The sequence below is a fragment of the Rhineura floridana genome, chromosome 6 (assembly GCF_030035675.1).
Source record: "Rhineura floridana isolate rRhiFlo1 chromosome 6, rRhiFlo1.hap2, whole genome shotgun sequence".
In the NCBI taxonomy this organism is placed as follows: Eukaryota; Metazoa; Chordata; class Lepidosauria; order Squamata; family Rhineuridae; genus Rhineura; species Rhineura floridana.
Window position 1 is genome coordinate 20360555 of NC_084485.1, and position 13792 is coordinate 20374346.

The 13792-nt window shown below is 42.5% G+C and overlaps 1 protein-coding gene across 1 annotated transcript in view; it reads left to right on the plus strand.

Annotated features, from left to right (window-relative positions):
• Positions 1 to 13792, plus strand: part of LOC133386506 (piezo-type mechanosensitive ion channel component 2-like) — a 129552-nt gene that overhangs the window by 40593 nt on the left and 75167 nt on the right. Inside the window, exons 14-18 of the mRNA XM_061630163.1 lie at positions 1266 to 1351; positions 6092 to 6255; positions 6963 to 7139; positions 11548 to 11691; positions 12044 to 12244. Coding sequence (XP_061486147.1) covers positions 1266 to 1351; positions 6092 to 6255; positions 6963 to 7139; positions 11548 to 11691; positions 12044 to 12244 — 772 coding nt within the window. The remainder of the gene's footprint in view (positions 1 to 1265; positions 1352 to 6091; positions 6256 to 6962; positions 7140 to 11547; positions 11692 to 12043; positions 12245 to 13792) is intronic.

Here is a 13792-nt window from a genome sequence, read left to right on the forward strand (position 1 = left end):
TGGATAGCTGCTGCCAATCAGAGTAGACAATACTGAGCTAGATGGACCATTGGTCTGACTCAGTATAAGGCAGCTCCCTATATTCCTGTGTTCCTATGTTCCCCGAATGCTGGGCAGTGGGGAGTTTGGATTGAGCAGAGTTATCCCTCCACTTGGCTCTCCTGGCTGAGTGGGCCTTCTGCCTGCAACCTCCCACTTCCTCCTGACAAATATGTGGGTGGGAGGCCTGCTGGCAGTATCCTCACCAGTGGAGTCTAGTGGAAAGCCACCAAATGGGGAGTTCTGAGGGTGGGGCTAGGCTGGCCCAGCATCTGCTGAATCCCACAGCCATTGGCAGATAGCATCAGACCTGATCTGGACCCAACCTCTATGCCAGCCTGGAGTTCATGCAGGGAATGGGCTGATAGCCCTGCCCCCGCTACTACTACGACTGCTACCACTTCTTCTTCTTCTTCTTCTTCTTCTTCTTCTTCTTCTTCTTCTTCTTCTTCTTCTTCTGTTTCCGTCACAGCAAGGCTACAGATGCAGCAGTGGCTTCACCTTTCTGCAAAGCCCCATGGGTGGGTGGGAGATTAGTACTGCAGCCTAAAATATGCATCCGACTAAAAGGGCACAATCTGTCCGCACTGCGTTACTTTGAATGGGACACACTTTGTAAGGCAGGAGTTCCCAAACTGTGGTCTGTGGATCACTAGTGGTCTGTGACACGTCTATGAATTTGTGGTTGAAGACTGAGGACAACACATCCACTGCATTAAATGTTCACATTTATTTTTAATTGTATTTTTATTTCTTCTTTTGTATGTTATCTTATCTCTATTCTTTTTTATATCTTTTATTGTATTACAATTTGAATCCTATGGAATGATAAAATATATAAGGAACAGAAGCAGCAATATATGAAAAATGCAATTAAAAATCATCCAGCATCTAGCACAGTGCATGACAATGGCTATGACAGGCAGGAAAATAATTTAGTTGTCTGCCATGACCCACAGCAATTTTTAAGAGATCTGTCAGGGGAAAAGGTTTGTGATCCACTGGTCTAAGGCATATTCATGTGCCCATCCCTAGTCACATTTCTGTATAGCTAGGACCAGAGAGAAGCAAAGCAGGTGTGAGCTCCTCTTTGGGAGCCAGCATGTTTGCACAGCCCTAGGTAAGCCATAGTTTGGCTTTTTCTGTTGTGTATTGTTAAATTCTAAATAATGATAACAAAGCCACACTGGCCATGGCTGTTCCTTGTCGTCTTGTGTTTTCCTCAGACTGGCTGCTGAACAGCTACAAGATGACATTCAGGATGGATTGGAGATGCCTGAGTACTCAGCAGTTGGTGAAACCTCAGGAAAAGGTAATTGGGAGAAACTGGATAATGGTGGACACTTAACTCCTGGGCTGAAAATATGACTTAGCACGGAAACAAGCCTGGCATTTCAGTTTATGCTAATAAACACAGCTTGGTTTTTGCACACATAGCTGCATTCCAGGTTGGTCCTTCTCCCAGTCCTTCTGTTGTCAAAGTGGTGAAGAAGACCAGCTTCAGGTTTGAGAGAAACCTGGTCAAGGTGCAGGCCCAAGACATTTTGCTGACTGATGGGGAGGACAAGATGGTGCTCCTTCCCCATTCCAAGTACATTCCAACTGAACCAGAGCTTGGAAAAGTTACTTTTTTAAACTACAACTCCCATCAGCCTTGGCCAGCATAGCCACTGGATTGGGCTGAAGGCAGTTGTAGTTCAAAAAAGTAACTTTTCCAAGCACTGAACTGAACTGCCAGATGAATCTCGCTTCAGCAGTGGTGTTGGGAAGGCTTCCTCCACCGCACCTGAGACAGCAGGCCAGAGAAGGGGGCTTAGGACAAGCCACAAAGAGCAATGCCTGGGGAGCCTAGGAGAAATAGCCGGGAGCTGTTGCATCTGCTGCCTGAGGCAATCATCTCACAATGGTTGGGCCGCCCTGGCAAGGATCCCTCTGGTGGGCTCTCTTCTACAACAATGAGATCTCCTAACAGACTTACCGGGTGGCAATGAGTGGATGGCCAGCAGCCATTTAAATTTCCCACAATGCCCTGGAGCAACATTATGTCAGAGTCATTGCAGGAATTAAAATGGCAGCTTCCCTGGATCCAGGCTTGGCAGACTCACCTGGTAGTAGGGGCAGGCAGCAGCAGTGTTGTGTGGCTGGGTTTAGTTGCCATTTAAATTCCCTACAATGCCCTGTAGTAACACTAAGTCAGGGACATTGTGCGAAACTAAAATGGTGGTGAGATCCAGATTAATTAAGACAATAATGCTGGGAAAAACAGAAGGTAGTAGAAAAATAGGAAGACCAAACAAGAGATGGATTGATTCCATAAAGGAAGCCACAGACCTGCACTTACAAGATCTGAACAGGGTGGTTCACGACAGATGCTACTGGAGGTCACTGATTCATAGGGTCACCATAAGCTGAAATTGACTTGAAGGCACATAACACAAAGACAATAATTAAGGGGCTCCCAAGGCAGGCAACAGTGGTGGGCCCTGCCAGGAAATCATGATATCCCCAGGAGTGAGTGAGTAATCTACTGAGGGCCCTATCATCTTTATATATGATACATATGTTGTAAGGGGAGGTTATCTAACGTAGCAGTGCGTTGCATTTTCCTGTTCACCTTCTCCCACCCCCCAACTGTAGCATTTATGACAGAGTTTTAAAAGGAATTCACTAACAGGCAAAAAACCTTGTGGTTCAAGAATGTACCTATAGCCCACAGATATTTCTATCGAACTTTAAAAAGCAGGGAAATTGGGCAGCTATGTGAATGCACCAGGGGAGCAGGAGACCTGACCTCATCTCTGAGATAGTGCACTGCTCTACAAAGTTGTCAAAATACAAACATGATTTGGGTTGGTCTTTCACAGTCCAATCCACTTGCTGTGTAGCTTGGAAGAATTTGGTAACATGAGCCTCTGAGCATATGCTGAGTGGTGGCAACACTGCAATCAGCCCCAAGAATAGAAAGAAGACGTGCTGTGCTGATCTTGTTTTAGCAGGTAGGAAGCAACATTATTAAGACAGTTGACATAGTTCAGAGTCACTTTCAATATGTCTGATTTCCTTTGCAATTTTAGTGAAGTTTTCTATAGGAAATCATTTTCTTTTGCTTCTATTTCTGTGAATATGTGAAGTACAGCAACACTCTGCAAAATTTACACTAAAAAATCTCCAAAAACAATTGTGGAATAATGGCACTGACTATTCTGCAGAATAGTCTCCAGTGGACATGAGGAGTGTCTCAGTTTGCACAAGATAAAACAGTGGGAGGTGAAATATATTCTAGCAAAATTCTAGGTGTGCTCTCTGTTTTTAATTGACTGTGCCCACCTTGCCTTAAATGAAGTGGTTTAAACATAGCAGGCTGAAAACATGTATCTTGGGCAGGGTAAGTTTTTTCCCCCCAACAGCTAGAGTCATTGCTGAAGTAGCAACATATTGTAATCAGTCAGATTTTACATCAAACTGCAGTTTCAGATTCAACTGTTAATGTACCCCAAATAGAAAGAGAACATAACTTCCAATTTGAAACACAAAAGGCTGTCTTCACCATCATATGACACTGACCAATAAAAAGGCTTTGAAATTAATAAAAATAAATTTGACATAGATTTCTAGAATGAATAATGAGAGAAATATAATTTTCTAGATTAGATTCTCAGAAGAAACAAAAGTAACACAGGAATGAAGCAAAGTAAGAACACCAACAAACATACAAAAATGTAGTTCTCCATCTTTGGAGATGGTAGGTATTGCCGCCACTCACCATATGCTCAGAGGCGCATGTTACCAAATTCTTCCAAGCTACACAGGAAGTGGATTGGACTGTGAAATATCAACCCAAATGGTGTTTGCATTTTGACAAATTTGTAGGGCAGTCCAATATCTCAGAGAGGAGGTCAGGTCTCCTGCTCCCCTGGTGCATTCACTATAGCTGCCCAATTTCCCTGCTTTGTGATATAAATATCTGTGGGCTATAGGTACATACTTAAACTGCAAGGTTTTTTGCCTATTAGTGAATGGTATCATTGTTTTTCAGGGTTCCCCCCACCTTTTTATTCTACAGCAGGCACATGTAGCCTCCCACCCAAATTTAAACCAAAGCTGTCCTTGGCCACATCCACACCAGACCTTTATTTCACTTTAGACAGTCATGGCTTCTCCCAAAGAATCCTGGGAAGTGTAGTTAGTGAAGGGTGTTGAGAGTTGCTAGGAGATGCCCTGTTTTCCTCACAGAGCTTCAGTCAGAGCGGCTGACTGTTAAACCACTCTGGCCACTGGAGCTCTCTCAGGGGAATAAGAGTCTCCTCTCGTCACCCTTCACAAACTACACTTCCCAGGATTTTTGGGGGGAAGTCATGACTGTCTCACACGAAATCAAAGTCTGATGTGGGCGGGGCCCCCTGATTAGCCAAGCCCAGCAGCTGTGAGTCTGGCTTTTAGAACACTGACGGTTCTTACTCAGCATGCCTGACACTATAATAGACTCCCATGTTAAATTTCCTAAATTAATTAACAGCCAGGCATTTTTTTAACTTTTAAACTGCAGAAGATCAAGGTCAGAGTATGGAGCAAGGTCAGTAATAGGATTGCAGGTCCTCTGTGAACATGGCTGATTTTTAATTAATTTCAACGGATTATGAGAGCTCTGACAGAAAAAATACAAAAGGGGTCTGGGTTTTTCCTCTCTTTTTACACTTTGAACTCTCAATTCTCTCTGACTGTTTTGTGTATCGTCATGAAGATTTAGAAAGTTGTTAAGCAAGCGTTTCTGAGTTCAAGACTATATGTTCTGTAAGGTTTTGTTTTGAAATGAGCTTATGGGAAGCATCAGAATGACATGGGGGTATTTTCAATTTAATATTGCGGAATGCAAAAAATCCATGCTGACAACAGTATACAGCCACTCTCATGGCTGTATAATTATGGATTTTAGATACCGAAGGTTGCATCCAAAGAAGTCACAAGGACTTCCACTTACGCAATAGACCTGCTCCTCTTTTACCTTCCCCATGTGCCCCAAATCTGTTCTGGAGTTTCCCCAAACCCTCTGGAGCAGACTGCAGGATGGAGATGGAGGAGAAGTTCCATTGTGCATGCAGAAGTCCTAATGGGATGGTGTTGTTCAATGCAACCCAACACTGCTACTGATTTTATGTCATCCTTAACAGCTGCCCCCTGTATTGAGCCCCATGCCCCCCATCCTAGAGGCACCTTCCAGATGAATTCTATTTCAAGTGTGATTCACATGTTTCCTTTCATTCCATGAGAATATATGAAGCCATGCTCTTCCATCTGGGACTTGGGCTCACTGCTGGTTGCCACAATTTGAATATTAACAATGGACAGATGAGTTCAAAAAAGGCATACCTGTCTATCATCTTGAACATCCTAGATTTTTGTCCTTCCAGTGTTCTGTCTATCATTAAATATCATCAAATTTATTTCAACATCCCTTGTCTATCACTTGGTGCAGGAGTAGCTAACTAGGTGTCCTTCAGATGTTGTTGGATTCCAACTCCCATAATCCCTAACCATTGGCCATGCTGGCTGGGCCTGATGGGAGTTTCAGTCCAATAAAATTTGGAGAGTGCCATGTTGGCTATCCCTGACTTTCTACATGTTGTCAACTGTACAGTTCTAAACCAGCTTAATAGTTATTCAGTCTCTCCTGGAAACTGTAGTACTGAGAGGTGGGCTGCAGATATCTCAGCACCTTCACCAAACTAAAATTCTATATGGGAAACCACAACAGCAGATGTGCCTTATCATAGTAGAGCATCTGCTTTGCATGCAGAAGGTCCTAGGTTCAGTCCCTGGCATTTCCAGGTAGGGCAGAGAGAGATCCTTGTCTCAAACCCTGGAGAGCTGCTCCCAGTCAGAGTACTGAGCTTGAAGGACCAGTGGTCTGGCAGCTTCCTATGCCATGCTCTTCCTTGATCCCTCCATTGGACAAACTCAAAAGTGCAAGGCCTCTGGCCAATCACAGTCTGGGTTTCTCTTCCTTTTATTTCGCTTAAAAAAACAACAACAACCATGTGTTCTGTTTCCTTAGTGGAGAAGATGAGTAACTGGGCAGAAGCGGTTGAGAGTGTGGTGCCTCACCTCCTGAAGTTCTTGGTAATGGTTCATGCAATCCAGGCATTTGCATGGCGATTTCTGGAGCTGCACATCCTTAAGATTATGTCCTCTTGGATTATCTGGATCACTGTTCAGGAGGTCAGTAAATAACGCTCCTGTTTGATGCATGGTTTGCAAGGAGAACCAGAAAGCAGAGTGAATATTCAGGCAAGGAGGCAAAACAGTGATCAGCTCTGAGTAGAGCTGGAACAAACTCAGACTGGACACAGGCACCCAAGAACAGCAGGTGAGGATGTTGCTCCAGCAAAGGACTGGAGCCAACTGAGCTTTAATTAAACTGCAGGCAGATCAGGTTTTCTAGATATACTTCCTCTGGAGAAACCATTGGTTGGTGCATAAAAGGGTTGTACTTGATTCTTGAGGTGTTGATTCTGGTGGGGTAAGGGGCTCTTAGGCCATGGAACTGGAACCAGTACTGGCCCATGGGGTTTCTGTCTCCTGCAAATGGGTCCACTCAGCTCTGAACCTTGCCATCAATGTACCTTAACCTTGTGCCATCTAGGTAAGCTGCAGATGTTGAAGGCAACACTGCAACCCTTGGATGAACTTGTAAAGGAATCTGCAGGTCTGTGGATTCTGAAGTGGACCCATGATCCAATCTAGGTAGTGATTCACCTGGATTGAATTGGGCAAGCTCACTTTGGGAAGGCTAGTCTAGAATATCCAAACAGGAATATCTAGTCTGCATAAAATGAAGAGCCAAGGATGATATAGAAAAACAATTCATTGCAAAGTGATTCCTGTTGGTGGGGTTTTTTTCTTGTGTGTTTGATGCTGTTTTGTAGGTGTCTTTGATGAACTATCCTTTCTTCATCCTCTGGGCATTTGCTCTTCCGTATTCCAAGCTTCGCCCACACGCCTCCAGAATCTGTACGTTTTGGTCCTGTGTGATAGTCATCTGTAAAATGATATACCAGCTGAAATTTGTCAAGCCATTGGAATATTCTTCAAACTGTACACAGGTCAGCTTGCTAATGTACCGTAGACCCAACCTCTCAAACACTTTCTGTGCTTGTTTGCAATTCCTAAGAGTACATCTACGCAGGAGGTTTGCATGCCAATGGTTTGCTTCATTAGAATTAAGCCTGCAGTGTGGAAATTAGTAACTACAGCAGGAGACATTGTGTTGCATTAGGATTTTGTACAATGCTGCTGCATATGGAATGTGCCCCCCCCCTGTATTTGTGCCAAAATTCTTCTGCTTTTTCAATATTGTTATCCCTGAACAATGAGACATTTCAAGAACAGAGTGCTGGGGTGCTTCCAAAGTGTCCTTAATTTTGAGTGGGATTCAATTTTATTTTATTTATATACCAGCCTTCCTCCTAGAAGGAGCACAGGGCAGCAATCAATCACATTACAGCAAATTCAGGTTGTGTAGTTTAAAGCTGATATGGAGCTCTTGTACAACAAACCTGAACCCCCAAAAGGTTGGACTTTTTGTGATAAGGAAAGTGATGGGGAAATGCACTGGAAAGTGTGGGATGAGGGAAAAGTTAGGGATAACACATGGTTTGACACAATGCTGTCTAACCTTCCCATAAACAAATCTGAACAATTGCTCGTGAAATGGACATTGTATAATCTCCCTGCAAACAAATTAGGATGAATGCTCAATAAACAGGTCATCTGGAAGTGCCCCTGGACTTTACTTTATTTGGAAAGAAAGGTCATTGGAGACTTATGGTGTGTGTGCTTTAAATACTTGGGTTTGTTTACAAATATACAGGTTGAGCATAGATGGAACTAAACAACATAGCATTCTTACAAGCAGCAAATCCTCTGCCCCACACCAGATCCCCAGAGAGACAGCCCAGTACCTCAAAATGGTTTTTTCCTCCTTCAGTTCCCAGCTCAGCTTTCTCCCTTCAGGTGTGTCTTAGCCTGTTGTTGCTGTTAACAATAACAACAATTATTATTTATTAGACTTTTTAATTGCTTGTTATCCAGCCTGTTGAGCTCCATCAACTATGGGTTTGCAGCGAGACTTCCAGGAAGGGTGACTTTGCTTGTGCCTGCTTTTGAGACGGGCTCCCGCCTCAAAAGAAGCTTATTCAGATATAAATCAGTCAGAACATTTTTTTTTTTGACTGATGAAATTTCTCCCGGGCAGGGAGAAACGTAGAGATCAACCTCAAAAGCCTGTTTTTGTTGGGAGGACTGGATTTCATTAATTTATGAGAAAAGGTCCAGCCAGCAATGCCGGACAGACTTCCGAACAAGCTCTATCTGATTAATGCGATACGTTTATCTTTTCTCCAAAGAGAAAACGGACTAACAGGCAAGCACCCTTCTTTCTATTATTTTTTTTACTTGGTTTAAATTGTTGCAGCAAAAAGAGATTTGTCAAATGAATCAGCTTTAAAGAACTTCTGGGTGAGCTATAACTCTTCTCTGTTATTCACGAAATTAACAGCTTATCTCTGTTTCTATTGCAAAAAGCTGTCCTGGAAGTGCATTCTAAAGATATAAACAGAAGAGGGATTTCTATTCCGAGGAACATTATATTGTCTGGGACTATTCTCTTTTTGGTCTATTTTATTTTGACGAATCTGCTTCTTCACGACGCCACTAACTGTTTTGATGCTGGGAACTAAATTTGTTTTGTGTTCTTGAACATAGAGAGATAAGGCAGGCTGCTCTGTTTATACTGTGATGTCATCAAGCCTGGAATATTAACCCAATTGTTGCTGAAATAAGAAGTGGTTCTTCTTTATTTTTGTTTTGTTTTTGTGGTTTTAAAAATGGCAATCAAGAAAGTGGCTGAGAATCTGGAAGTAATTATGTTTCAGAAAATAATGGATGAGATTGAGATAACGAAACAAACCCTGCAACAGGGCAGTAAGGAGCTGAAAATTGAACTGAGCAAAATGACGCAGGAGCTTAAAGAAATAGGGGATCCTGTGAGAGAGGAGAATGAGATCAGAGATGAGAAAAGAAAAAATAAAGGGAAGATACAAGCCCTGGAGATTGGAACAAATGTGGAATTGGAAAAAGATCTGGAGTTTATGGATATTAGAAATAAAATCTACTGTTTGGAATTTAACGTTATTTCTGAAGAAATTAATGAAGATATTAGAGATAAAGTTATCAATGGCTTGGATAATCTTCTGGACTGGAATGATGTGATGGAGTTTGATATAGAGAAAATCTATGGAATTAACTGCAGCCATGTGACAATGGAAAAACTCTCAAGAGATGAGCCAGTGCATTTTGTAAAAAAGAAGAACACAGATATGACTTTACAACAATATTTCAGCAACTTATTCAGAATTGATGGCAAGAAAATATTTGGGATAGAGGAAATTCCCATCAGACTCTTATTATATGACTATGGCTATGACAGCAAGATTATTATGGAATACTGATAATGGAAGATTGGACACTGAAATTACTGGACTTAACAGGACTATTGAAGATGGAAGATGGAATTAATAGGGATAATGGAATAATGGCTATTGAAATTATTGGACCTAACAGATTTTGATGAGATGGATTAATCGATATGTTTATTTGGACTATGGTTATGACAATAAGATTATTATTATTATTAACGAGATGGATTAATCGACATGTTTATTTGGAGAAAAATTGATAGATATATTTCTTAAAGAATTGAAACCTCTCTTTGACTTTTTGTGGAAAGAATAAAGTAATGTTTATGAGATTTGATGATTAATTAAGATAACTACTGGAGGAAAGTGATTTTATAATATAATTTAAGAGACAGGATTGTTATATATTGTAGACCTACAACTGATTTGATCTGCGACAAATGGGAAGTCAACATTTTATTTTTTTGTTTAATCATTTTTGTTTTGTTTTGTTTTTTGTCTTTGAATGTTTTATGATTTTGTTTTGTATGTTTTATGAAAATTTGAATAAAAATTATTGTAAAAAAAAAAAACTATGGGTTTGCAGCACACAAGAGCACAAAACTAGCCCAAAGCTTTGACACAGATTTGGAGAAAAGTGTTGGTTTCTTGGTATTTATCATGTCTCTTGCAGGCTCGTGGGTGGCATCAGAAACCTGGTGTATTAGACCCAAAACTAGTGCAAAACTTTAGCAAAGGTTTTTTTGGGATACCAGATTTGAGGGTTCATCATTAATGGAGGTCTTCTCTTGTTCTCTCTCACACACAGACCTAGATTACACATCCTTAGTTGGGGTGAGGAGGAAGGCTATGCACCAACCACATTCAAAACACTCTTGGAAGATTTAGCCGTTCTTTGGCTATGGAGAAAACAGTCACAGACCAAATACTTGTAATTTCCCCAACAAAATATGTGACTGGCTGGCAGACAGAACTGCTGCCTGAAGTGTTTTGTGATCTACACCCAGATGTTTACAGCCATTCATGATGACACCCTGCCTTTTGGAACTTCAAGCAGTAATTCTGACCCCCTTCACCTTCTTTTGTCTAACCTCCAGACTCCTTCACAGCCATTAGATAATCTCATAATCTCAAAGTTTTTCTATTTTTAGGAAATGCTTTCCACCTAGACTTGCTTTGTGAAGGAACCTCCTGTGCTTTTGGCATGGAGCCCTCTGTGCTGGCAGAGAAGTCCAGGCCATTTCCTAGGATGCACACTCAGTTCATGCAGGGCACCTTCCACCCAAGCCTCAACGGTGACTCTTGCAAAGTGGAGGGGCTGCTTAACTCATTTCCTTTCCGCTGTTTTCCTACTCAAAATCTACCCCCCCAGCTGCTTTTTCACCTGCTATAGAAAAAATGCAGAAGAATGTCGCTAGGACATAGCCAACATGGCAAGCTGCCTTAAACTAAGTCAGACCATTGATCCATTTGGCTCAATATTGTCCACACTGACTGGCAGTGGCTCTCCAGGATTTTAGGCAGGGGTCTTTCCCAGCCCTGCCTAGAAATGACAGGGATTGAACCTTGGGCCTTCTGCATACAAAGTAGATGTTCTACCACTGAGCTACGGTCCTCCTTGTGGCTGTACATTATAGGGGAGAAATGAGACAGGCTGTCTTTTGGAAAACTCATCTTTTGGGGCAACTTCTAAGTAACACAAAGGGGTCCCCAGAACACATTTTGAAAGCCCCTGCCAGGGAGTAGCACCAATTATTTGAAGAAGGGAACAAATACAAGCTGGCTTAGTTACAAAACTCATATCTCTTAGCACAGGGATGAGGAACCTGCAGCCTTCCAGACATTGTTGGACTCCAGCTCCCATGAATCTCAGCCTACATGGTCAATGGCCAGGGGTGAGGGGAGCTGTAGTCCAGAAACATCTGGAGGGCCATGGGCTCCCCATCCCTAGTAAATAAAACTGTACTGCAACATCTCATTGCCTGCAAATAAGAAATGTGGATATTGCAAGTACTAGGAATGTTTGTCTTCTCAGGGGCTGCTTCCAAATACGACTGATCACTACACCAACATGGACGAGTTATTGGAGAAGTCATTGTTGTACATTGCGCCTGTTGACCCAGCACACTGGTTTGGAGGGCTGTTAAAGTGTAATGACAATGTTCTTCCGTGCCTCAAGGTAGGAATCCTGTTTAGGCACCAATGCTAAAGTAAGCAAGAGGTTAGATGTTATAGTCATTGCAAAAACACTTGATTATATGTGAGTCACAGAAAGTGTGGCCAGCTCTAGTACTGGGTAGGATGGATATTTGTGGGCCATTGTTTTGCACCAGCCACCAACCAATTCACTGTCAGATTTGTTAACATTATATTATCCTTATTAACATTAATTTACATTGAGGGGTCATTGAGGAGACGGCATTCTGGGTAGTGTCAGGAAGAATCCAGCTGTAAGTGAGGCGGGTGTGGATGCTGTTCTTATGAAGCATTGGGCATTCTTATGAAGTGTTTCTTCTTTCTTCATTTTGTAGTATCACCTCATCATCCTGATTCTAATGGCTCTAGAGGCCACAGTGCACCGCCACCAGCTTTTCTACCAGATTCAGAACCAGCTGATGCCGCCTCCCACTGGGAGCATTTTTTATGACATTGCCCGGGAGAATCTGGATGATGGGCTCCTCAGTTGCATCAAATACTTTATCAATTACAGCTTTTACAAATTTGGGCTAGAGGTGAGAAATGATTAGCAAGAGAGGAGCATGCCTCCTTGGAACTTAGATGGGGACCATGGAGGGCAAAAGAGGTTTCCTTTAGAGAGGGAAATATTTTAGTTTGACATCCAAAGGAAGCCAAGGCAAAGCTTTCATAGAGCTGGCACACATTGCTGAATAGGTCCCCAATCTCATGAGTGACCAGAGAAAGCAGTTTCTGTTTTCCACATACATATGGAGAAAGATTAGTAGGAACTGGACTGTGCATTTGAAGAACTGGTAGCTACCACCGTTGCCACAACTGCACTTTTTCTTCATGCATAATTGCACAGAGACATTTAACAGTGTGAACTGGCCCATAGTCTGTGATCCCAAAGATTTCTGTGTTTGATGCCACTTGCTCACTCATTTATACTATTTTTAAAAGCCATGTACTGCTTTATGAAGTTTTTGTTTACCCTGTTGTCTGTCTCCCTGTTGCTCCTTTTGAAAGTGCAATTTGTCATGTAAGTTCCACCATGAACTCCCACTGTAAGTCAGAAGCAATATGCCTCTTTTACAAGAAGTTACAGGAAGCCAGATTTCAGCTGAACATCAGGAAAATCTTCCTAACTGTTAGAGCGTTATGACAATGGAACCAATGACCTAGGGAGGTGGTGGGCTCTCCAACACTGGAGGCCTTCAAGAGGCAGCTGGACAGCCACCTGTCGGTTATGCTTTAATTTGGATTCCTGCATTGAGCAGAGGGTTGGACTAGATGGCCTTATAGACCCCTTCCAACTCTATTATTCTATGACTCTATGAATACCAGTTGGTGGGAATTGCAAGCGTGGAGACTGCTGTTGCACTCAGGTCTTGCTTTTGCAGGCTTCCCATGGGCATCTGGTTGGCCACTGTGAGTAACAGATTTAGATTTGATAGGCCTTTGGCCTGATCCAGCAAGGCTTTTCTTATGTTTTCAGGTTTTACCCATGTAGCGCTGTTGGTTCATGTGATCTGGAGGTGATATTCTTGATGTGGTTGGAGATGGTGCAGAGCCCCACCCTTCTGCCATTAACTGCGTGGGAATGGTGGACACCCCACCAGTACCACCAACTTTTTCTTCTCTCTCTCTCTCTCTCTCTCTCTCTCTCTCTCTCTCAAATCTTTCCTTGATGTGTTTATGTCCACAGCATTCAGCCTCCTCCGAATTTTCTCAGCTTTTAAACTTTTTTAAAACAGAAGAAATAGCAACGAATGTAAAAGGTGCTGTGGAAGGTTGGTGACTTCCCTTCCTGCTTCATCTAAAAGAAAAAGAAAAGCTCCAAGTAGTCAAACCAGCTGGCATTGGAGAAGGAAAGAGCCTCATAGACCATTACACGCTGTTTACATTCCCTTGGCATTTTGCACTGTAGAGACCCTTCTTCGCAACGCTAGTTTTTCATTAAGAACATAAAAAGTCCCCTGATGGGTCAAGCCAAAGGCCCCTCTAGCCTAGCATCCCGTTCTCACAGTGGCCAACCAGATGGCCTGAGAAGCCAGCAAGCAGAACCTGAGCGCAACAGCAACTGTCCCCTGGCATTCAGATAC